Below are 20,969 nucleotides of genomic sequence, written 5' to 3'. Positions count from 1 at the left end.
TCTATCTGCCAGCGCCCTGTCCATCTAGCCACCTACGTCCAGGCGTTGTACTGGCAGTCTCCTTGAACTCGTATATGCAAAAATTGACATACAAAATACCATCGTTATAGGAACATGTTTCAGAAGTGAGGAAAGGACTAACGCTGAAATCTTGTCACGCACGTCACAAAACCCGCTTCATCGAGAACAAGCGGCACATACTCTCATACCACTACACGTGCCATGTGGTTATAGGCCACCGATGATTTATATTTTATGCAAGACGAAGCGTGAATATACTTCGGAAGCCTTAAAGAGGCCATGACGGAGGAAATACTCTGCTGAGATCGGCGGCATTCTCAATGGCGAAAAATCCGTAGCAACGAGAGTTCATGCGTCAAATAACACCTTGGCTCAAGCGTGTTCGTACATACTCAGTCAAATGCAACACGACTTTGACGAAGACAGGACAGACATAAAATGCAGACGAGCGCCAACTTACAACGGACCTTGTTGAAGTGCATATAGACGCAGTTGTAAGTAAGCGCAAGTCTGTGTTTAAGGTTCGAAGCTTCATAAGGTCGAGAAGATCGGGTGTGCGGTGTGACCACCCTTGCGGCGCATTGCCCATCACCTCCGCTCTCCCAAGTCCCCCTCCCCTCTCCAATGCATAGAATCAGTTTAATTTATGTTATAAGCTTTTTTAGGCACACCATTCAGGACCAAAAGAGTGTACAGCTGTTCTCGAAATATGTTGCAATAGCAGAGCACACTAAATTAAACGTACATAATCAAGAAGAGGAAACTTCTCTTCCAACAGTATTGCCCATGGTGCTTTTTTTTCGAAATGCAATTAAAATCAGACTCATACAGGGAAAGCTCAGCAAATATTACACGTGCCTGAGCAGCCTACATGCGTTCCTCCACACAATACATGACACAGAAAGAGGCGTTCCCTCGAGGGTATTTTGAGCAAAGCATTTAATGCAAAATTACGGCAGTGAGAAGTGCACCCAGCGGCGTTTGAAGAAGCGCTTAGGGGTGCGAACGCGTACGCCGTTTGCTGAGGGAGAGAGTGCTGATCTTCGTACTTTGTTAACTAATCCTGCTGCGTGTGTCCTGGAGCCTTGATTCGAGCGTCGTCTTCATTAATTCCATGTTGAGCTTGCTCATACCTGACGGACGCCACTTTTCCATCTTGGTGCACTCGACCTTGGTGGCATGCGGCAAGCCACGCTGTGCAATTATCGACGCTAGAAGAAGGCCACCGGCCATCGCATGCACCACGTCAGCGCGCCCGAGCCTCTGGTACTCTTGCACCATCGTGACCAACAAGGCTCTTATACGTCCAAAGGTGAAGATCCAACACACAGCCGTGCTACGAACGGCTGTCGGGAAAAGCTCGAGAGCGTAAACGAGGTACAAGACGGAGCCAGAGTAGAAGAATGACGTGGCCAGCATGACCAGCGCCTGGCTCAGGAGACTGGGATTGGTGCCAACGGCTATACTTAGCAGGCACTCCTGTACGCTGAGCACTGCAAACCACGCATTCGTTACAGTAAGCATGGTGAGCCTTGTGATCATGAAATCCATCACTCCGTAGCCTAATAAGTTCAGGAGGAACGAGCTCAGGGTGTACCAGGGCTCCTTTCCGTTCGCCGGCGTAAACATTGGGACGAAAGCTGAGAACTTGATGAATAAACACAAAAAGCTCAGGATGAGAGCCCGCCGCCGAATGGAGTACCCACCAAGCATGCCTTCGTGGATGGAAGGCAGACATATGGCGTTGCCAGCCATCGCTGTCTTGAGCTTGTCTATAGCCAACGCCGTGTTATGAATGGGAAAGTGGTTGATAGTAGCGGCAGTCATCATAACCGCCTCAGCCTCCTCGAAGCGCGCCTTCGCTATCAACCAGCGCGGTGACTCCCAGACGACGCAGAAGGACGGAAGCATGAGCATGGTAGGAAGCATGTAGACCGTCGGCTTCAGCACCCATCCGACCTCGATCGGCATGACGTAGGCGTACCATATGTCGGAAAAAAGTAGTCCTAGCGTTCCGGCGAAGTTAACGTGGAGTGGCCGGTTATTATGCGTAGTGGCCTCGAAGCTGGACATGACTGTAATATTCGTGATGGTGGCGACGCTTCCAGAGCTGACAAACTTCACGTTTGCAAGGCAGCCGGCAACGGTAGAGATGACGAGGATTGCCACGCCTGCCAAAAGCACAGGCATTCGACCTATGCTGTGGACAAGGGATGCCGCCATGACTCTGAATAGGCAAGAACCAAAACAGTGTACAGCTATCATAAGGTCGACGAGTAAGCGTCTCTGACAGACGAGGCCCCAGTCGCTCACGATGATAGTACGTGGGAACTTGTTATCGTAGCTGTATACGCCCGCTCTATGCAGAGGATTGTATCATAGGTGGTGTCATTTGGCGTGTACGGATTCTCGTAGCGTGGACAGCGGCTTAGTTGGCTATTACCTTCTTCGGGAAGGAGCAAAGTTCCCCAATGGGCTAAAGAGACCTTGTAATGGGGAGAAGGCACCGGAAGCTTGCACCAGTACTGGACGTCTCCCAGAATCAAGCGGAACAGAAATCCGTGGAAGTTCGCAAGGACGGGAGCGATGGTGCAGAGCAGCAGCAGGCACCTTTGGAAAGGACCGTGGCCGAAGGCGTCGTAGCAGCCGAAGGACTCGCTGGTCGAGAGGTCCTTGTACATAAGCTGTCGCGGGACCAGAATATCCATGCCTCACGTTTGCCCATGGCGTTTTCCTTAAGAAAACAGCTATAGGCACAGTCTTCCCAATTGCCGGATACGTGGCGAACGCCGATGAAAGAGCTTCTTCTTTGACGCACGAGGAGATGCTGCACGCCCTCGTGGTACGGTGATAACGATGATCTCACGTGATGCAGAATATGTCCTCATGTTTGTAATAGTCCTGAAGCAAATTTTAAAGCAATAGGTGTGGAGAGTGAAAAGCATAGTAATCATATAGTTTTTAGTAAAACATTAAAGACGATAGCCTTTCTTGGGATACTTCAACGCTGAAGCTTTGATATGTCTGCCTGTCTGTCAACCGAAACAATTCAGCCACCCTGCCAAAGCTTAAGCCCTTCCTCAATGGCCACCCGTATTGATCAGGGGGATGCGTTAATATTACCTACTGATATATATATTAGCTACAAAGGGCTTCTGGGTCCATGCAATGTTCACGGAAAAGTCAACGCGTGTCTCATATACATCTCTGTACAAATATAACATACGCAAGTACATGTATAAGTACATATAGATATCAGAGACATGACAGGAATGACGATGGCAAAAGAATAGCTGAGTGTGTGCATATAATTTCTATCACAAAAACAAGCAATAAAGCCAACTGCGGTAACAGATACCAATGTAGGTAACGGTGATTTTTTTGCTTCAACCCCCTACCTAGCCATTCGCAGCTACTCTGTGCTCACATTATGACTCCGGTGGCAGTGATGGTGGTTGAGTCTTATAGTATATTGCAGTGAAGGTGTATTCAGATTACATCAAGGGCCCCATGAATGAAAGAGCGGGTGTTTCCTGCGCTTCGCTAAAACAACACGGGCCGGCCACCTATCAGCTGCTCTGTGTTCAAGAAGACCTTCGTTTTTTTGGCATTACTGCAAGAAGCGTTCATATGCAGCGTTTTCAAACAAAAGACTCGTCTTTCAACGCCCTTTGCAGTGAAGCACGCTGATACCAGGCCAATTTGCTTTCTTGAAGTTTTCAATTACATTTGCAAATGTTTCATAAGTTTAGGTCTTCTTCATAGCACATGCTTGCTTGCTTCCTTGCTTGCTTGCTATACTTGTTTGCTTGCTTGCATGAACCTTGCTCTTTAGCTAATACTAAATACAAACAATGGACTTTTCCAGAAATTGACGCGCGCCCTCCTACGGCGGCTGCAAAGCATTGTGGGAAGCTGGAGCACCGGCGGAGTGACGTCTGCTCGCAGAAGCGTTGGCTCACCCCGTTTCGTGGGGGCGTAAAACACGCATCGTTACGGTAATGTGTCGCATCATAACCCTGCTTCAATCTGCACTCACAGAAAAGGAACCACGCAGAGCAATATACAGTCAGGAAACACTAGTATCCTTGACTTATTAATGACTCAGGAAATTGCTCACGTACCCGCGAAAAGGCCCATTGAATTGGAAATTTTTCTCGGCTTTCACAGCCAGTTCCCTGTGCTTCGCTGATCATATTTCCGCGTAGCGGAAACTTTTGTCATTTGTTTTATTGTCAGTGTGACCGTACAGCTTCATTATTAGTACTTTATGTCGGGGACTGTCACTCGTGATACGCTTCCACGCGATACGCAGTGGAAGACGATGCACTTCGCGAATGATAATGTCAAAATTCCCCCCTTATAAATGGGTTCGAGCTCCACTATGCTGTGTATATTTGAATACTAATTGCCTGTTTCAAATGCTGCCTGTGAGAAAGTTTGCACTTTGGATGCTTAGAGTAGCAAAAAGCCGCTAACAGCACGTCCATAGAGCGGACACTTCGCATGCAGTATTTGCTTTCAAACAGCGTAAAACCTGCTGTCTCTGCGTAGTTCCTGTTTCCACGACTGTGCATTGAAAATAAACTTGAGAATTTCGGACCTGACTGCGCGAAAGATCATGACTATAGTTAACAATTGGAAGAAATATACAACGAAATGAGCGTCAGTGTGCACAATTAACACAATATTCTATTTTACTGTTTCAGCTCCCGTGATCTCTTGTTTCATTACAGTTTATGAATATGTTAATTTATCAATTTGTCGTTTGTATACATCTGCCTCTCCAAGCTGCCCAAAAAATACAACCATTCTTGTCACCTTTGCCAAAAAGGCCAAGGACAAAACATCTGAAGAACTCGCCTCAGGCGTATACAGAAAAGAAAATTGCGCAGCATGAACATTCGGTGCTGATAAGCACTCACTATCTGGGTACAGATAGTTTAAGCCAAAAAACACTGTGTGGAAGGCTGTTAATGGTCAAAATGACTTTAAAAGCAATGGTGAAAGCGTGATCCAGTTCCAGTATGGGAAAGATATAGACGGCCACAGCAGCGCTTACATAAGCTGACAATGTGAAGTAAACTGACCGCGATTGTAGCTTTTGCATCGATAATCATGAAACTACAAGTAGCACTCTTTGGCTTGACACAGAGAAAAAGAGAGAGATGCGCGAAGCGAAAATAGGTGAGGCCTCTAGGTCTATGGTCAATAAAAAGCTGATGCGATTGAACATAACCATGCAGTAAACAGTAAAATAAAGACTACGTAACATCGCAAAAAACAAAAAAAAACTTGCAGGGTTTCTCATGCATTAACCCAAGGTGACCTCAAGGCGACAGCCGTCGGTTTCTTTTTGTTGAGTCAACTTATTGGTCTTCCCTCCCCCCCCCCCCCCCCCCTGCGATTGTTTTCTGCAGCTAAAGTGGCTTTGCAGTGATTTATGACTGGAGACATTCCAAACTTCGAGCACCTTACCTGGTTCTGCTCGGCCTCCGTGATTGGTGACCAATCACACACTAACAAAGTAGTGCAAATCGACGATGTCGTCTAATGACGCCGTCATTGCACCATCATGATGACCTTACACATTCTAGTGATCCATGATGTCATGATGACGTCGTATGGTGATGCCGTCACGCAATGATTTTTTGCATCACTCCTGTGATGCCGACGCCACGGGACGCCAAAGCCCCAAACGGTCAATGTTTGTTTTCAGGCGAAAACATTAGATGCCTCATCAAACGTGAAACTCGACCGTTTGCGTCCGGCGTCTGCGACGTCGAGTGATGGAAAAGAACCACCGCGTGATGACAACATATATGACGTCAGACATCACCAAAAATTGTGACGTAATCAAAACATCACGTGAATTCGCGTGGTCACGTCATCCCATGACATCCTTTCTTGGTGCAATGTGATCTTATCATAGAGGCAATGCAAAATCAGTTTCGCACTGCCTTCCTTTTTGGAGGCAGTGCAAACCTCGTAAGGTACAGCAAGTTTTCAAAGGGTGGCTTGAATGGTGGCGGGCTGGTGCGTTGGCCGGGGGGTTCAATAGGGGCACTGGCCTCCTTCAAACCACACCAGCACCTGCCCACGCCCAAGATACACCAGTGCTTTCCCCCAGCCACGACGCAACACGGGTTCGCACTCATGGTAAAACCCCTCTGACAGTCATAGACTGGCGGGATAGGATCACTACATTGACTGAGAAGAAAAAGATGGCCTTCTCCATCGAATCATCTTAGGTGGATTAACAGGGGACCCTGTGCCCCTATTCATCCTCTCGCCTTCATAAATTCGCGTAGTTAATTACAGGGTAAGCTGCAAGTGTAAAATACCAGCCCCATAATCACAGTGAGGACACAAATAACAAAGGTCAAATTTAGCTGCAGCACCAGAAACATCGAAGCCATGAAGTAGCACCAATAATGTAAGTGTTGAGATTAACGTCCCAAAACGACCATGCGATTATAAGAGACACTGTAGTGGAGGGCTCCAGAAATTTAAGCACACGGGCCTCAAGCATTCTCGCCGCCATCGAAAATTCGGCCGCCGAGGCCGGGATTCAACCCGCGACCTGCGGGCTAGCAGCCGAGTGCCTTAGTCACTAGACCACCGTGGCGGGTAAGCAATGAATGAAACGTCAAGTGACGTGTTATCACATCCCAGAACCGAGCAAGTGTGTCCGCCGCTTCATTATTCGGCATCCTCAGTGATGATTACAGTTATTTGCGACGAACAACACAGTCTAGTATGCGTGAATAAAAGTCAGAGTGATAAGAAGAAGCGTTTCTTCCCAATAGCAGCGCCTTACACCAGCCAAAACCACTCACACGCGCGATGAAAGCACGTCAAGGCGGGAAAGCGTCGTCTGCTCTAACCGCCGGCGCTCCGCTCTCCCATAATGCCCCAGCGCCGATCCACCAGGGGAAGGCGTTGCGATTTCTGGAAAGGTTCATTGGCCAAGAAACGAAGATTTAGTGTAACAGATTTTTTTTTAATATGAAACGAAGAAGGTATAATTCGATCCCTTGTGACGGGGTTTCTCAAACCTTCTGGCCTTGTAGAGCTCAAATGGCTTTTGCAGAATGCTGCAGAATCATTCAGTGGTTCTTCAGCATGAAGACCATCGAAAGCAGGAAAAGGGGAGAGCGGGGTAGTGATGGCACCGCTAGATGCACGCTACCACAGTACTAACATTGCCCTAATCGTAACCTCCCTGTCCTTCCTTCTTTCTCCCTCTTCCTCCTCCCCCTTGCCCGAATCGGTTTGTGCTTTCTTTATTATAGAAGGTCATCGCCTTTTATGTAGCACTGCCGATATTAGGTAAACTTGCAGTGTTAATAATGCGGTTGCACGAGTCGAAAAACGGCCCCCTCCCCCGCTCTGTTTTCAATTGTTTTCATAACCAAGAAAAGGTAAGGGGTACCATGGCACTCTGAATCTGGAAAAGCCGGGCCATATATATTGAGAGCCTCTGACCTGTGGTATAAACACCATTAACATCAAGGGCGTTATCTTCGTTTAGGTAGAATTTTCCGTAATACGAGGATTACATCCCAAGCAGTTGAGCTCTACTAAGATAAAATAGGAGTTGATCAGCAGCAGCTTTTCTATATTCAAAACAAACTGAGTAATATGTCACATAATGCAGTCGCCCTCCTTCTTCCTATTACACCTGCATTACCAAATGCTCAAAAAAAGACAAGCACAATAAAATAGTGCTTGAACTGTATTCGCTTCTTTCTTCGTTGATAGTTTTTTAACATTTCATGCTTCTTACTTCATTATTGTTTCTCATAATGGCAAAGCAGTCAGCCTAAATAACTTCTGCTCTGCTTGATAGCTAGATTGTAAAAACAAAACATGAATTGTTAATAAGTGTAGTCCTGCATCTGTTCTAATCAATAAAAGCTTGCAGAACAGCAATGTTAATACTTGGCGTTTGGAATAAACATAAAGAAATATTTTCTGTTTGAGAAAGCCATTTACGTAGTATACTGACTTTGTGTTACCTATATTCCTTCAGTTCATACCACGTTCGAAGTGAGCTCAAGTTTTACCATCAAAACTTCCTGAATGCATGCACGTTTTCGCAAGGTATGCCATGTCAGCTTGTCATACATGATCAATCCCCACGTCTATTGCATATATAAAAGAACAACAACTAGCAGCAGAATAACTATTTTTGTCCTCTTTCAGTAGTTTCATAATAGTGTAAATAGCTACTCCCCCTAACAAGAAAGAGTTAATTCGCATAAACTATTGAACAATTACTTGCGCTCGCACTACACTACACCACCATTCTAAAGCGGGTTGTTTAGAAAATAGTCCTGTGGCTTAATAAAGCATATGTCCATGGTGAGCCAAATAACCCTTTTTATTTTTATAATGTGCATGCACTGGTTCTTCAGCAACTTACTTCTCTCTGAAAATTATTGTCACGAACAAATACAAGAACAAAAATACAGTTATAAAACAATCGTACATATACTCGAGGTGCACAGACCCGCATGGCTAGATGAGTGTAAAACTTCTAGTAATTCACAAACTAATGACGCAGACATGTTATTCGGCAGCTTGAAAAAAATATACCATATCAATGTAAGCCTTAGAATGGAGAAGCTAGCAAAAGCAAGATCCGAAATGTTCCTAATGTCGTGAAGAGGGATGACTGTGAGAGCTAGTGGTCGATCTGGGGCTCTCAGCACTAGCCCTGCCTTCGCGTGTGTCGTGCATGCTGGAATCGGGCGTTTTCTTCACGAGATTCGTGGTGCGCTTGCTCATAGACGGCACACGGCCGCGTTTCATTTTGGCCCGCTCGACGTTCGTGGCATGCGGCAGAACGTCGTGCGCGTATATCAACACGAGGAGAAGTATGGCGGCCACCGCGTGCCCAATGTCCATTCGGCCGCCCCTCTGTAACGCTCGCCCAGCGATGGCGGAAAGGCAGCCCAGACGACCGCACGCGAAAATCAAGCCTACTGCCGAGCCACGGACAGCAGTAGGGAAGATCTCCTGGACGTAGACGAGGCACAGGATGGAGCCACAGTAGTACAGTGCAGTGGTCACCATGATCAGTATCGGACACACATCTTCACCTCCGATGCCGAAGGCGAGGCTCAGTAGACACTGGAGCACACCGAGTATCATGAACCATATGTTCAAGACAGTAACCATGCTGAACCTGCTGATTAGCCAATCCATCATCACATAACATAAAATATTCATTGTGAATGAGACTAGGTCGAACCAGGACTCCTTTCGCCGCATTTGTGAGAACGCGCTGACGAAAGTGGCGAAAGTGATTGAGAAATACGAAAGGCTTAATATCAGAGCCCACCGCCGCATGGAGTAGCCGTTGAGCATCTCCTGGTCAATCGAAGGAAGTCGTATCTCGTTTCTGATGAACTCCGCCTTCAGTTTGTCGACTGTCGACGCCGTGCAGTGCATGGGAAAGTGGTTGACTGCCGCGGCATCCATCATAACCGCTTCGGCGTGCCTGATGCGACCCCTCGCTATCAACGAGCGCGGTGACTCACTGGCAAAGCAGAAGGCCGGTACCATCAGCACCGTAGGGAGCATGAAAACGGCGTGCATCAAAGTCCAAATTTTGACCTGCGCAACAGTGGCCTCCCATATGTCGGAAAACAGCACTGCCAGCATTCCAGCGAAAATGATTTGCAGAGGCCGGTCGCTGTGTGTGGTGACCTCGAACACGGAGGTTATGGTGGTAATCATGACTGCGGACACGCCACCAGAGCTAAAGAACTTCGCCACCACGAACGTGTGGAAGCTTCTGGAAAGGCATCCGATCGCTGTGGAGATTATCAGAACCACCACACTCGCAAGGAGCACGGGCATTCGACCCACGCTGTCGGCGAGGCATACGGCCGCAGCTGAGAATAAGCAGGAACCGAAGCAGTGGACGACGACCATGAGAATGATGAGTGCGTCTCTCTGACAGACCAGGTTCCAGTCACTCACGGCGCTTGTCCGTGCCGGCTCGTCGTCGTCTCCGTACTCCCACTCATCGCAAAGCATCGTCTGTGGGGTAGTGCCATTCGGTTCTTTCGGGTACTCGTAACGGCGGCAGCGGCTCGTTTTGCCATCTGGTTCTTCGGGAAGGAACAATCCTCTCCATTCGATCACAGAGATGTTCGACTGCGGCGGTGGCGCAGGTAGCTTGCACCTGTACTCCACGTCTTTCAGAATCAAACGGTACGCAAAGTCATGAACGTTGAAGAGAAAAAAAGCGATGGTGCAGAGCAGCAGCAGGCGCCTTTGAAAGAGTCCGTGACCGAAAGCGTCGTAGCAGTCGAAGGACTCACTCGTCGAGAGGTCTCTCAACAGCAGCCGTTGAGGGAGCAGGATGTCCATGTTTTATATGGCTGTGCCTTGTTCGACGAAACGCCAGCTGTTTCGTCTCACGTATGCAGCCTTTTATCTTTCGAGACGTAGCTAATACTGTCACTATGGCTGATTTTCAGGCACGCGCAAGAATTCACTTGCTTTCTTGCTTGCTCCTTCTTAATGGCGCAAACCCACTGCGGAGAATCGGTCAAGAAGCCTACGGTAAAGCTAATGTAAATGTTGAAACATAAAGACAGCGTGAAAGTACTAAATCGCCTTTTACAGAATTCCTGCAAATCGCCTATTACAGATGATGATGGTGATCATGATGATGATGATTAGGGCATTGGCACCTACCCACTCAGGGAAATCGGCCAAGAGTCGGCCGGATCATACATACTGGATTTATGATGAATATTAAGTAAGAGCTAAAAAATTCTGATGTAAATTTTAATGTAATGTTAATTATAGATGATGTAATGTTAATTATGAATAATTGTAATTTTGAGTTGCACTATTTTAAGAAACCTCCGAGTGACTGAAGATCTTTTGAGTAGGAAAGCTGAATAAATAATTGTTAGTAGTTGATACACCTACCAAATATATTCGAGTAGCATATAAAATTTTCGACAGCCTTGAGAATATTCCTGCCCGAGTGTCCCATCGAGGCTCCAAATGATAACAGAATTGCGGACGTAACCAGTAGACCACATTCCCGCAATTGAAATTTCGATACTTTGTTTTATTGCGATAACGATTATATGGACATTCTCGGCTGGATTTTAGCGCTGGCGTGGGCATCAGCGTCGCCGTCACTCACCGTATCTGTATACGTATCTATGTATATGAAAATTCTAGAAAAAACTACAGAAAAACACTCCAGTGCAAGAAATCGAACGTGTGACCTCTACACCGTGAAAACGAGGTGTTAACCACTGAGCCACCCCGGAGCACTCCCTTCACCGTTCAAACGGCAAGTTTTTTTTAAATCTACCACTTACCGCTGCTCTCGAGCATCTCGGGGGGAATCGTGTTTTCAACATTACCAGCAAGATGGCGCATTGAGCACACGTCGCCACATCGCGTGGCGGCACCCGCTCTAATCTCCTATCTAATCTCCTACGCTTACTTTGCCCGGCTTAGAGAAGGGGAGCGACTCTCCCTCCCGCGCCCTTATCTCGCGGTGGCGAGGAAGGGAGGATCGTACTTCTTGGCTGGCCTCGGGCTTTATCTGGGACGATTCTTCTGTAGTTACCGAGCGCACAAAGTTCACTACTATCATTGCGGTCACCGTTTCGAAACTGTTAATAATTTGAATCTAAATGGTAAAGAAGGGATTCATGATTCCTTATATGAAACAGAGATAGCTACAAATTTGGGTAACCCCAGGCACCAGCGGAGTGCTTGGCGCTCAATTAGAACTAACGGACGGAACTTCTATGCGGGTACGCCAGAAAATAAGGCACACCCAATCTCTAGTATAGGGCATATGTATATCCGGTAAATCATTTTTAAGGCGTCTGTCCGCATACCTCAACGACTATTACTAATTCTTTTGAGTAGGCCCATCGCACATGACCCTGTGGTCACTGTGTGTTCAATATGCATACGCCAGTTGAGCTTTCCATCATAGATGATTCCGAGGTATTTGACTGTTTGCACTTGAGGAATATCTGCTTGGTGGAATGAGAGGCATCTATTTATAATGTCTGGCAGGTAGAACGCTAGAACTGCATATTTCTGTACATTAAGGGTAAGAAAAACACTGTCTAGCCAAGCTTCCAAGGTAGATAAGTATCCTTATAAAAGGGTATAAAAAGATTGAGTGTCTTCCGGAGATGCAAAGAATGCTATATCATCCACCTAAACATACGTGTTAATTCTTTGATGACGAGGAATGGAGCTAAGCAAGATATTAAATAGTAATGGGGACAAAACCGCTCCTTGGTGAACACCACGTATCTGTCTGATTTTCTTTGTTTATATCCCACCCTGTACAGAGTAAAACTCCCTGTCCAGCAAGAACTCAGTCGTCCATGCAATAAATAAGTCACGCAAGCCAATCTCTCTCATCCTTTTTAGTAAAATTGAGTATTCGACACTATATATCGTAGGCTTTAGAGATGTACAGTGTAAATAATGCTGCATGCAGTTTCTGTCTCCGTGCTAGCTGGATTCTGTTCTCCAAATCGATGTGAGCACACCAGATAGACATTCCTGTTCTAAAACCAAATCATTAACTGTCGCACGCTCTCTCGGTCCCCCCCTCTTTCTCTTCTACTTGACTCCTAGAACACGTATGCTTATTTGTACAGCGACGGATGCACTAACTCTGGTGGACGAGCGAACAAATAAAGAGGCAAAGAAAAACATGAGATAAAGAAAGAAAGAGATAGAAAGAAATAGAAAGATATGAATTCAAGGCGATTTCTTGGCTAGGCGGGATTCGAATCCACGTACCCACCCTCCGAACGCGAGCGCCGTTCACTCAGCTACGTACACAGGCACGCTTGCAGAGCATAGCATGTAGTCATGCATATTATGGAGTAGCAAGGCGATGGAAAAGAAATTGTAAGGTGGAGGAGAAAGGGAGAACAAGGCAACGAGTGCAGAGAGAGATTGAAAGAAAGGGAAAAAAGAAAAACGTGTAAGACGAGAAAATGACTACACTGATAGAGGATAATGAAGACATAGAGAGAAATGGAAAAGAAATAATAAACAAAGAAGGAGAAAAATAGAGTCAAAGATAAAAAGACGCCAAAAGGAATCGACAAGCCCAAGAAACAGGTAGAAAAAAACTAAGAGAACTAAGGAGAAAAAAGAGCAAACGTGGCCGTGTACGCTATAGTAAAAAGTCCAAAAGAGAGAGTAGAGTGAGCAAAAGCCAGGCCAAGCCAGTACCAGCTAGGTGCCCACAAGTTCTGCTACAGTGCCTAGAATATTCTAGGCACTATAGCTCTGCCATGAAGTTGTAACTCATCCTTGAATGGCTTACTGTAGGCTGCAATAATTGTTTCAGGTGAATAGGGTGTATATTCCATTATCAAAAAAAAAAAATGCGCGAAAAACGCGAACAAAGAGAGAAAGGAGCAGCACAAGCGCGCACTAGCAAATGAAAATTTTATTGAAAACACGTAAGTTATGAAGAAAAAAACACAATAAGCACACATGCTTGCTCCAAAACCAGAAAACTACGATTGCGTGTTTATATAACCTATATTTCTCTGGTGCTGTGCTGCGGGGGGCTTGGCGACACAACTATTTGCGGCTTTGAAAATAAAATAGTCTTCAACAAACCAAGGAATCTAGTCTTTTTCAAGCTCACGTGTCATATGTTCATTGTGCCACGTAATTACTTTGGTTTCTCAGAAATCCGGTCTTCAATGTCACTCCCGACAATGTAATCACAATTTGTTGAAGGTAATCCTCACGTATATGACAGGTGATCTTTAAACAACAGCCCTTAAGACCAATATAGCGCAGGAAAGTCCAACAGGGTGTTGCAGTCACGTGCTTTCTTTTTTTTTTTTTTTGTAAGAAGTAAGTGGATAATGTGTGAGGTTTGACGTCCCAAAACCACCATATGATTATGAGAGACGCCGTAGAGGAGGTCTCCGGAAATTTCGACGACCATAGGGTTCTTTAACGTGCGCCCAAATCTGAGCACACGGACCTGCAGCATTTTCACCTCCATCGACGATGCAGCCACCGCAGCCGGGATTCGATACTGCGACCTGCGGGTCAGCAGCCGAGTACCTTAGCCACTAGACCACAACAGTGGGGCTTGTAAGTAGTAAGTTAAGCCATTGGTTTAGCAGGATTTGTGGGGTTGTTGAAAGAAAGGTGGAAGGCACTGCGCCGAATTTGTTCGATGATGATGATGATGATGATGATGATGATGATGATGATGATGATGATGATGATGATATATTAGGTTTAACGTACCAAAACCACCATATGATTATGAGAGACGCCGTAGTGGAGGGCTCCAGAAATTTCGACCACCTGGGGTTCTTCAACGTGCAACCAAAGCCGAAGTTGTTCGAATGTAGAGTCAAACACAGGGACGCTCTAGCGGACTGAAGTGGTAACAGCTATATTGGTCAGACCAGCAATTGGCTCAACAAAAGTTTGAATGATCGCCAATTATCTGTAAGAGGGCAACCTTTAATAAAATTTTCATTGCATTGTTGTGTGTAATTGCAGCCTGGATTTCCTAGGAACCAAAGTCGCTGAGCGGCACAAAGAGCGTATGAATCGGGAGTTTGCTTAGGGTTATTTCATTTTAAAAGTTGGACATTGTTATGTCGCCAAGCACTAGCTCCGTGGCATTGCACCAGTCAGACATTGGTTATCTTGATGCGTGATTGTAGGCGTTTGCATGAGCGTACGCTTTGTGTGTTTTTTTCTTCCTTGATAACTTTCATGCTTTCAATAAAAGTTTCAGTTAGTGTACGCTGGCTCAATTCCTTTCTACCCTAGTCCCGCTTTTCGGGCATTATTCACGATAATTTTATAAACAATCTAGGCTTATTTATGTTATCTGCAAATTCATTCAACAAGTCATTTCGATTCTACGAATATATTGCAATGCTTGTTGTTATTCTCTCAGCCATTGGCCCACGCCCACAGGCGTGTTTGGCCACCAACGCGGCTAAAAGTAATTTGCATAAAACAGAGAATAACATCAATGAAGCCATAACCACCAAGACGAAGACAACAAAATGCGACGAAAAGTGATGGTTGATTTCCCACGTAGTACTTATTTAGAATGAAATGAAATTAAAGACGAACTATTGCTGCTTAACGGAGTCACGATAAAATCGCCTACATCATAATAATACAAAAATTAAATATCGGCAAATTTTACAGTACCTATCGGGCGTTTGCTTTGCATACTCATCACACGCGCATTTCGTTCAGATGTTACGTGCGTGACAAGATCCGTGTACCGAGTCCCTTTGCAGGTGATGAATCGTCGAATTGTTTCGTTGGAAACAGGCAAGCGGGATATAAATGTAAGCTACAGTTCCTTCATTGTCCAATGTTTTTATGCAGCCACTCGTGTCCGGACGAGGTGGCCGAGTGGTTAAGGCGTTGGACTGCTAATCCAATGGGCTCTGCCCGCGTGGGTTCGAATCCCATCCTCGTCGGATTTTTTACTCACTCATCGACCAGTTTTGTTTTCATTTTTCCCTCATTACGATTCCGTAGCATTTCGCGCTATATCAGTTTTGTTTGATTATCTTTCAGAAAAACAAGAGAGTCGTAGTTAAAGGCGCTAGTTTTCACATGATCGAAGCTCTAGCTGCTGCTCAGTCTGTGCTGCGGCGAAGCAACATTCTACCCAAACAATAAAGGAGAAAAGATAATGAAGCTGGAGAAGGCCACTTGTAAAACAATGTATTCTTTAATCGAGAAGAAAAAAGGATAGTGTTACTCAATTAGGAAAAGCACAACACTTACACATGATCGTTGCGGTGAACAGTACAATATAAATATACAAAGCAGTAATCAGCTCAAGAAAATCATTACAGCACAAGTGGTATAACATGCATAACGCAAGTGACACAACTAACAAAGTAAGAGCGTCACATTTTATTCAGCCTGCAGAAGTTTGCACTAACCGCACACCAAGGTGAAACACAGCTACCAACTATATGTGGAGAGACGAAAGCAAAATAAACTGCCTTCATTATCTCCTTCCATATTCACCTGCAGAGCACACATTCGTTCACAGAGCGGCATATGTTAACATCATTCTTTGATAGGTTAACATTATACTATTTCATGCAATAATTTGTGCATTCTTCTACTATATTTTCGTTTCACCTTTTGCTACTGTTGCTATTAAGTGTTTACTAAAACATTGCTTCTGTGCAGGAGGTCCCGATACAGCCTCTTGGCTATGGGACCCCCAGCTGTAAGCTAAATTTTTGAAATTATACTCAACTTTTATTAATGAAATTCTGGTTATCATTTTGATTCTCTTTAGATAGAATAGGTTTGCGTATACCTCTTCTCCAAAATAGCTTACATAGGTGCGTACATTGTTTCTTTTTAGGGAAGGGGATGCTTAATCGTAGCCTCTCCCTTTACTCTATCACCATTGCTCGATTCCGAGAGACAACATGCGTCTCAGTGTATGAAAAAAAAAAGAAAATCAAATGAAGACGTGCTTCTAACCATGGCCTGCCTATGGTCTCTGGATTTGCTGAAGTAAAAATGGAAATTGTAAACAGTTCTGAGAATGCTGCATAATGGTGCTTTCGATCGTCAATATGTTCCAAAGCCTGCATGGCCATAGATGAGTAAACCTATTGGGTTGACTTTGCACTCCACCCCCCCCCCCCCCCTCGTAGCTCATTAGTTTAATTAGGCTGGCGAGGTAAGGCGACCCTTCCCCCCTCTTTATCATGATGCCTTAGTGAGCATGTTATTTACGTTTATGGGCTGGTCACATAATGCGCAGGTCGGGCGACCAGTGAACTCCAAGAGCAACAGTATGGTTACCGAGTGATGAAAAACGCACTCGTGTGGGCGAAATTATGAAGTTTGCAGCGATAAAATAGAGTCAGCTCGCACCTGATATTATACACTGGGGATCAATGAGAGGGCCTTCGTCCTACATTAGACTAGCCCAGGCTGATGATGACGACGATGATGATGATGATGGATATGGTACCATGGAGAAAAGAACAAAGGCTGCCAAATTCATTAGAGTGCTAGCATATAAATGACTTTGAAGTACAGTTTTAGCGCAACAGCTTAGGGGTTTATACTACTTGGATTAATAGAGGCATACTGACACCGAGCGCATTCACAAGACAAGCGACGCCGATAAAGTTCAAAGACATGGCTCTGCGTTTTTGTGTTTGAACTAATGTCTTCAGATTGCGTTACTAATGCAGAAAAAAAGAAAAAGCTAGGAGTTGTACTGTGGAAGAATACAACCAATGAGCGAAGCTCCTTACAAATGGGACACAAATGACTATGCACCTGATCTCGCTACTGGCTTTCATGAAAGCGCTAGGGTGGGGATTGGGTAAGGGGGAATGTTTGCTGCCCTCGATGGCGGGAACGACTGAGCTAGTTAGTGCGTGGCGCGCAAGCCAGCCTAGGCAACGAACCGACCCCTGGTTAGAATAGAACCCCAGAAATGCCACGAAGTGTAAGAGGACAGAGCGAAAAGATGGTTTCACGTGTTGATGGGAGAGGAAAGAGACAAAGAAATATGCAGAGGGAGACAGGTTTGAAAGGAATGCGAGTGGTGATGCCGCGGATAGCTTCGAAGGCGGCGACGCTGGGGTGCGGGCATAAGGAGCTTCAATTCGAAACATCAGCGCTATTAATGCTCTGTCGGATGCGTATAGCAGTGGAATATCGCCACCAAAATCCCATCAACCTTTAACAATGAGCTTTGGTGGAGAAAGCTTCAACTTCGAAGCAGCAAGGGCTGTTTGCGGATGCCTAGGATGCTTTCCAATTAAGCTAAAGGCATCCGGGATTAAGGACGCCTCTGCAGCGCTACCTTCTAAATAAAGGCACTGATTCTCTCCAGGGCCCTATTTTCTGTTGGGGTCCACTGGACCTAATCAAAGGTCTCCACATTTCTTATCAATAACAATAAGGAGAGTCACGCTTACCACAGCGAATTGCCGAGCCTAGCTTCAATGAGTGGTTAGACGATGTTCGCCGGAGGCAGCATGCACTGGCTTTTATGCGTACGAGTGTCGGGTTGGAGTCGCACCATGGACTTCTGTCGCCATCTTTTTTGGAACGAGAACCTCCATATGCTGAGCCCCTTAAAGTCTTGTAAAAACGACAACATGACGTGCTTTAAAGAGGTGACCCATAATGAAGCGGCTTCGTCAATGATGAGTACTTGGTCTATAGGGCTAGTCTGTTCGTAGTATCATATACAGACGGACACTACGGCTGCTTACTGCAAAACGACATAAAATGAAGAATGAAAAAGGAAAAATGAAAACGATAAAGGAACACTCGCATTGCGTTTTTTCCCTCTTTTTACACAGTGGAGCTCATCTGTCCAATGCGAACAAAAATTTGCGCTTTGGCATAGTGTCCCCACTCGTTGCCTAGCAAACGGTAGCTAAGCTACGCGCCTGCTTCGCTCCCCCACCAGCCACCCGCCTGCCTGAAAACTGCGCTCAACCACCAGATCATGCCAACCATGACGTTACGGCCATCTCCACATGCACTCTATCGTAGTGTATGATGACGGTGCGTGACGGCGGCGCGCGTCGCCAGACAGAGTCACGGGGTGACCGAACAAGGTTTACACAGCCGATGAGGAAGCCGCCGACCGTTGCGGCACTCTTACACAAGTCAGACTGCCTAACTTGGTTTTACGACGTAGTACGGTCGAAAAGGCGAGAGGTGACTGTGTTGGACTTGACTAGAACTTGGCATCATTTGGCATTAGTTCACACAACTTGTCATCACTTCGTATAGCCAGGACCTGCTAGGAACCGATGAGCTCCGCTGTATCTTTAGCCTAGCGTAAATAGTGAAAGCTACGCCTGTTTTAAATGCGAAGCAGCGCTTTGACTAGCTTGTGTAACGCTGTCCCTCCGTGCGTCAGTACGAACGCGGCACAACGTGCTCCCCTTGCCGCGGATATTCGAGTGGTACCCAATAGATCACGCTGCGCGTTGATGTGACGCTTCCCGTGCAGTCTGCGCTGACGTCACTCTTCATCACCTGCCACGCGCTCTCAGCAGCGCCCGAAGCTGCCACCCGTCCGTTCACCTGCAACACGTGCCGCTACCTCCACTCGCTGCACATACTATGAGCACCGCTCACAAATCTTCCAGCGCTCACCACAGCACCTGCCTTGATATTGTTCAATCCATGACACCACAGGTGCGCAACGCTGCTGCTTGATATCCCTTCAGGGTTTCCTTTGCGAAGATGGTGTGATTTTTTGTGGTTATTTTTTCGTCGTTTTGTGCTTAGGGACCCCAGATTTATGGTCAATAAACATATTTCACCAATATTTTCGCAGTTTCATTCTTTTGATAGGTTCATAGAATATAAAAAACTTCCGGTGGCGATCCTAATGATGGACTTAAGCGTCTGGTTATGGCGCTGGCACGTCAGCCTTCGTGTACTACATGTGGTGCACTCGAAATTTTAACCATGTACTTCGCGTGCTGCCCAAGCAGCCACGTAGAAAAAGCGCGGGCTTTTCTGATCGGTGAGCAGCCGCAACGATCCCCGCAGCAGTGGGGCCAAGATGGAGGCTGGGAACTTATGCGCTGCAGTGCCCTTATTGTGCTTGTTTTGGGCGGCGAGCAAAAATTTCAAGGGGGACAGCTGCCCCCTGCGCCTCTCGCTGGCGTCACCCTTAAATCTCCATTATCCAGAACACTTCAAGTAACTCATCAATTCATTTTGGTAATTATTTCGACAGTTATTGGCAAGGTTATGCACCGACATTAAAATGATACATAGAGTCTTTAAGGGACAAACGTTGAAGACGGCGGTGACGATTTCTACACTTTTCGCGCAGCTCTCTTACAACGAATTGCTTGTGTACACTCTCGTGAATGCACTTGTCTAGAGCCTCTCTTGTGCGTCCATTTCCGTATCAATGCATGTCCAATGCAAATAACTACTTTCAACTTTGAAGAGAATCATCAATGTTTATTTTGTAGAAGACCAATTAGCAATGAGAATGCTGAAAATGCGTGCTCAAAGAGATATGCTTGAAAGAAAAACAAGACGCACTCAGTGCTCCCGCCACTAAAGAAGAAACACCACGACACGTTCGAGCCATTGCCTTTAATTTCTGTCATCACAATAAAAAATGAATAAAGCGGATTGTAGTATATGCGCATCTACCAATCAATGCTCTTGACAGAACCTAGCAGGAGCATGGCGTCCGGGTCACTGCACGTCACCACGAAAAAGAACGGCTGGTCTACGGAGTAGCGGCAGCCAGCTGCAGCTCTGCCTTTGGGTGACGTGGTCTTCATCGCCTGAGCAGCGCCGCTCTTCGTGCAGACGCGAAAAGCGGACGCGTGATTCGCAGCGCTCACTGCGTGAGGGCCGCTATCCTGTAGCGGTGGCAGTTGGTCCGTGTACCACGTTTCGAAGCCGAGCGAGGAAATTGTTTCCTTCAGGTCAATCACCTTTGTTTCAAACGGGAACAGCACGGTCACTGTTTTGATTGAATATAGTTATGAAACACGCTAAACGCCGACATTAAAAAAATGCCGTTAAGCCTCTTTATGTTGTCTTTGAAGACACACTTGCTTTCGTCACATTACATGTGAGTTATTCAGCATTGGCATTTTCATTGTTAATTTAGTTCCATGTATACGTTAATTTATTGTGTGTAGTCTTAGTATTAGTCTTTATTTCAGACATGCATACGAAAAATACATGGCTGAGGAGGAAGGAAAAAAAGGTCACACAGTCGCGGCTTGACGTTGCTCCCTTCCTCCGGATACATGGGAACTGCGGTAGGCACGAAAACAGAAATAGCACAGGCTAATGTGTAGCATATTAAACAAGAACTCAAACACAGAAAACTTCATGCACAATAAGCTTGTATTTAATTC

The 20,969-nt window shown here is 45.9% G+C and overlaps 1 protein-coding gene and 1 non-coding gene across 2 annotated transcripts; one reads left to right on the top strand and one right to left on the bottom strand.

Annotated features, from left to right (window-relative positions):
- Window positions 1-8,679: 8,679 nt before the first annotated feature.
- On the bottom strand, window positions 8,680-10,407 carry LOC142766895 (solute carrier family 22 member 7-like). The gene has a single exon (XM_075868102.1). The coding sequence runs from the start codon at window positions 10,405-10,407 to the stop codon at window positions 8,680-8,682; it is 1,728 nt and encodes a 575-aa protein (XP_075724217.1).
- A 5,044-nt stretch (window positions 10,408-15,451) lies between these two features.
- On the top strand, window positions 15,452-15,533 carry TRNAS-GCU (transfer RNA serine (anticodon GCU)). Its single transcript has one exon. It is a non-coding gene; the product is annotated as a tRNA-Ser (tRNA).
- The last annotated feature ends 5,436 nt before the right edge of the window (window positions 15,534-20,969 follow it).

This window comes from Rhipicephalus microplus, chromosome 1, assembly GCF_043290135.1.
Source record: "Rhipicephalus microplus isolate Deutch F79 chromosome 1, USDA_Rmic, whole genome shotgun sequence".
NCBI classification, from domain to species: Eukaryota; Metazoa; Arthropoda; class Arachnida; order Ixodida; family Ixodidae; genus Rhipicephalus; species Rhipicephalus microplus.
The sequence above is the reverse complement of the archived record's forward strand: the minus strand, read 5'-3'. Positions and strand labels throughout refer to the sequence as shown.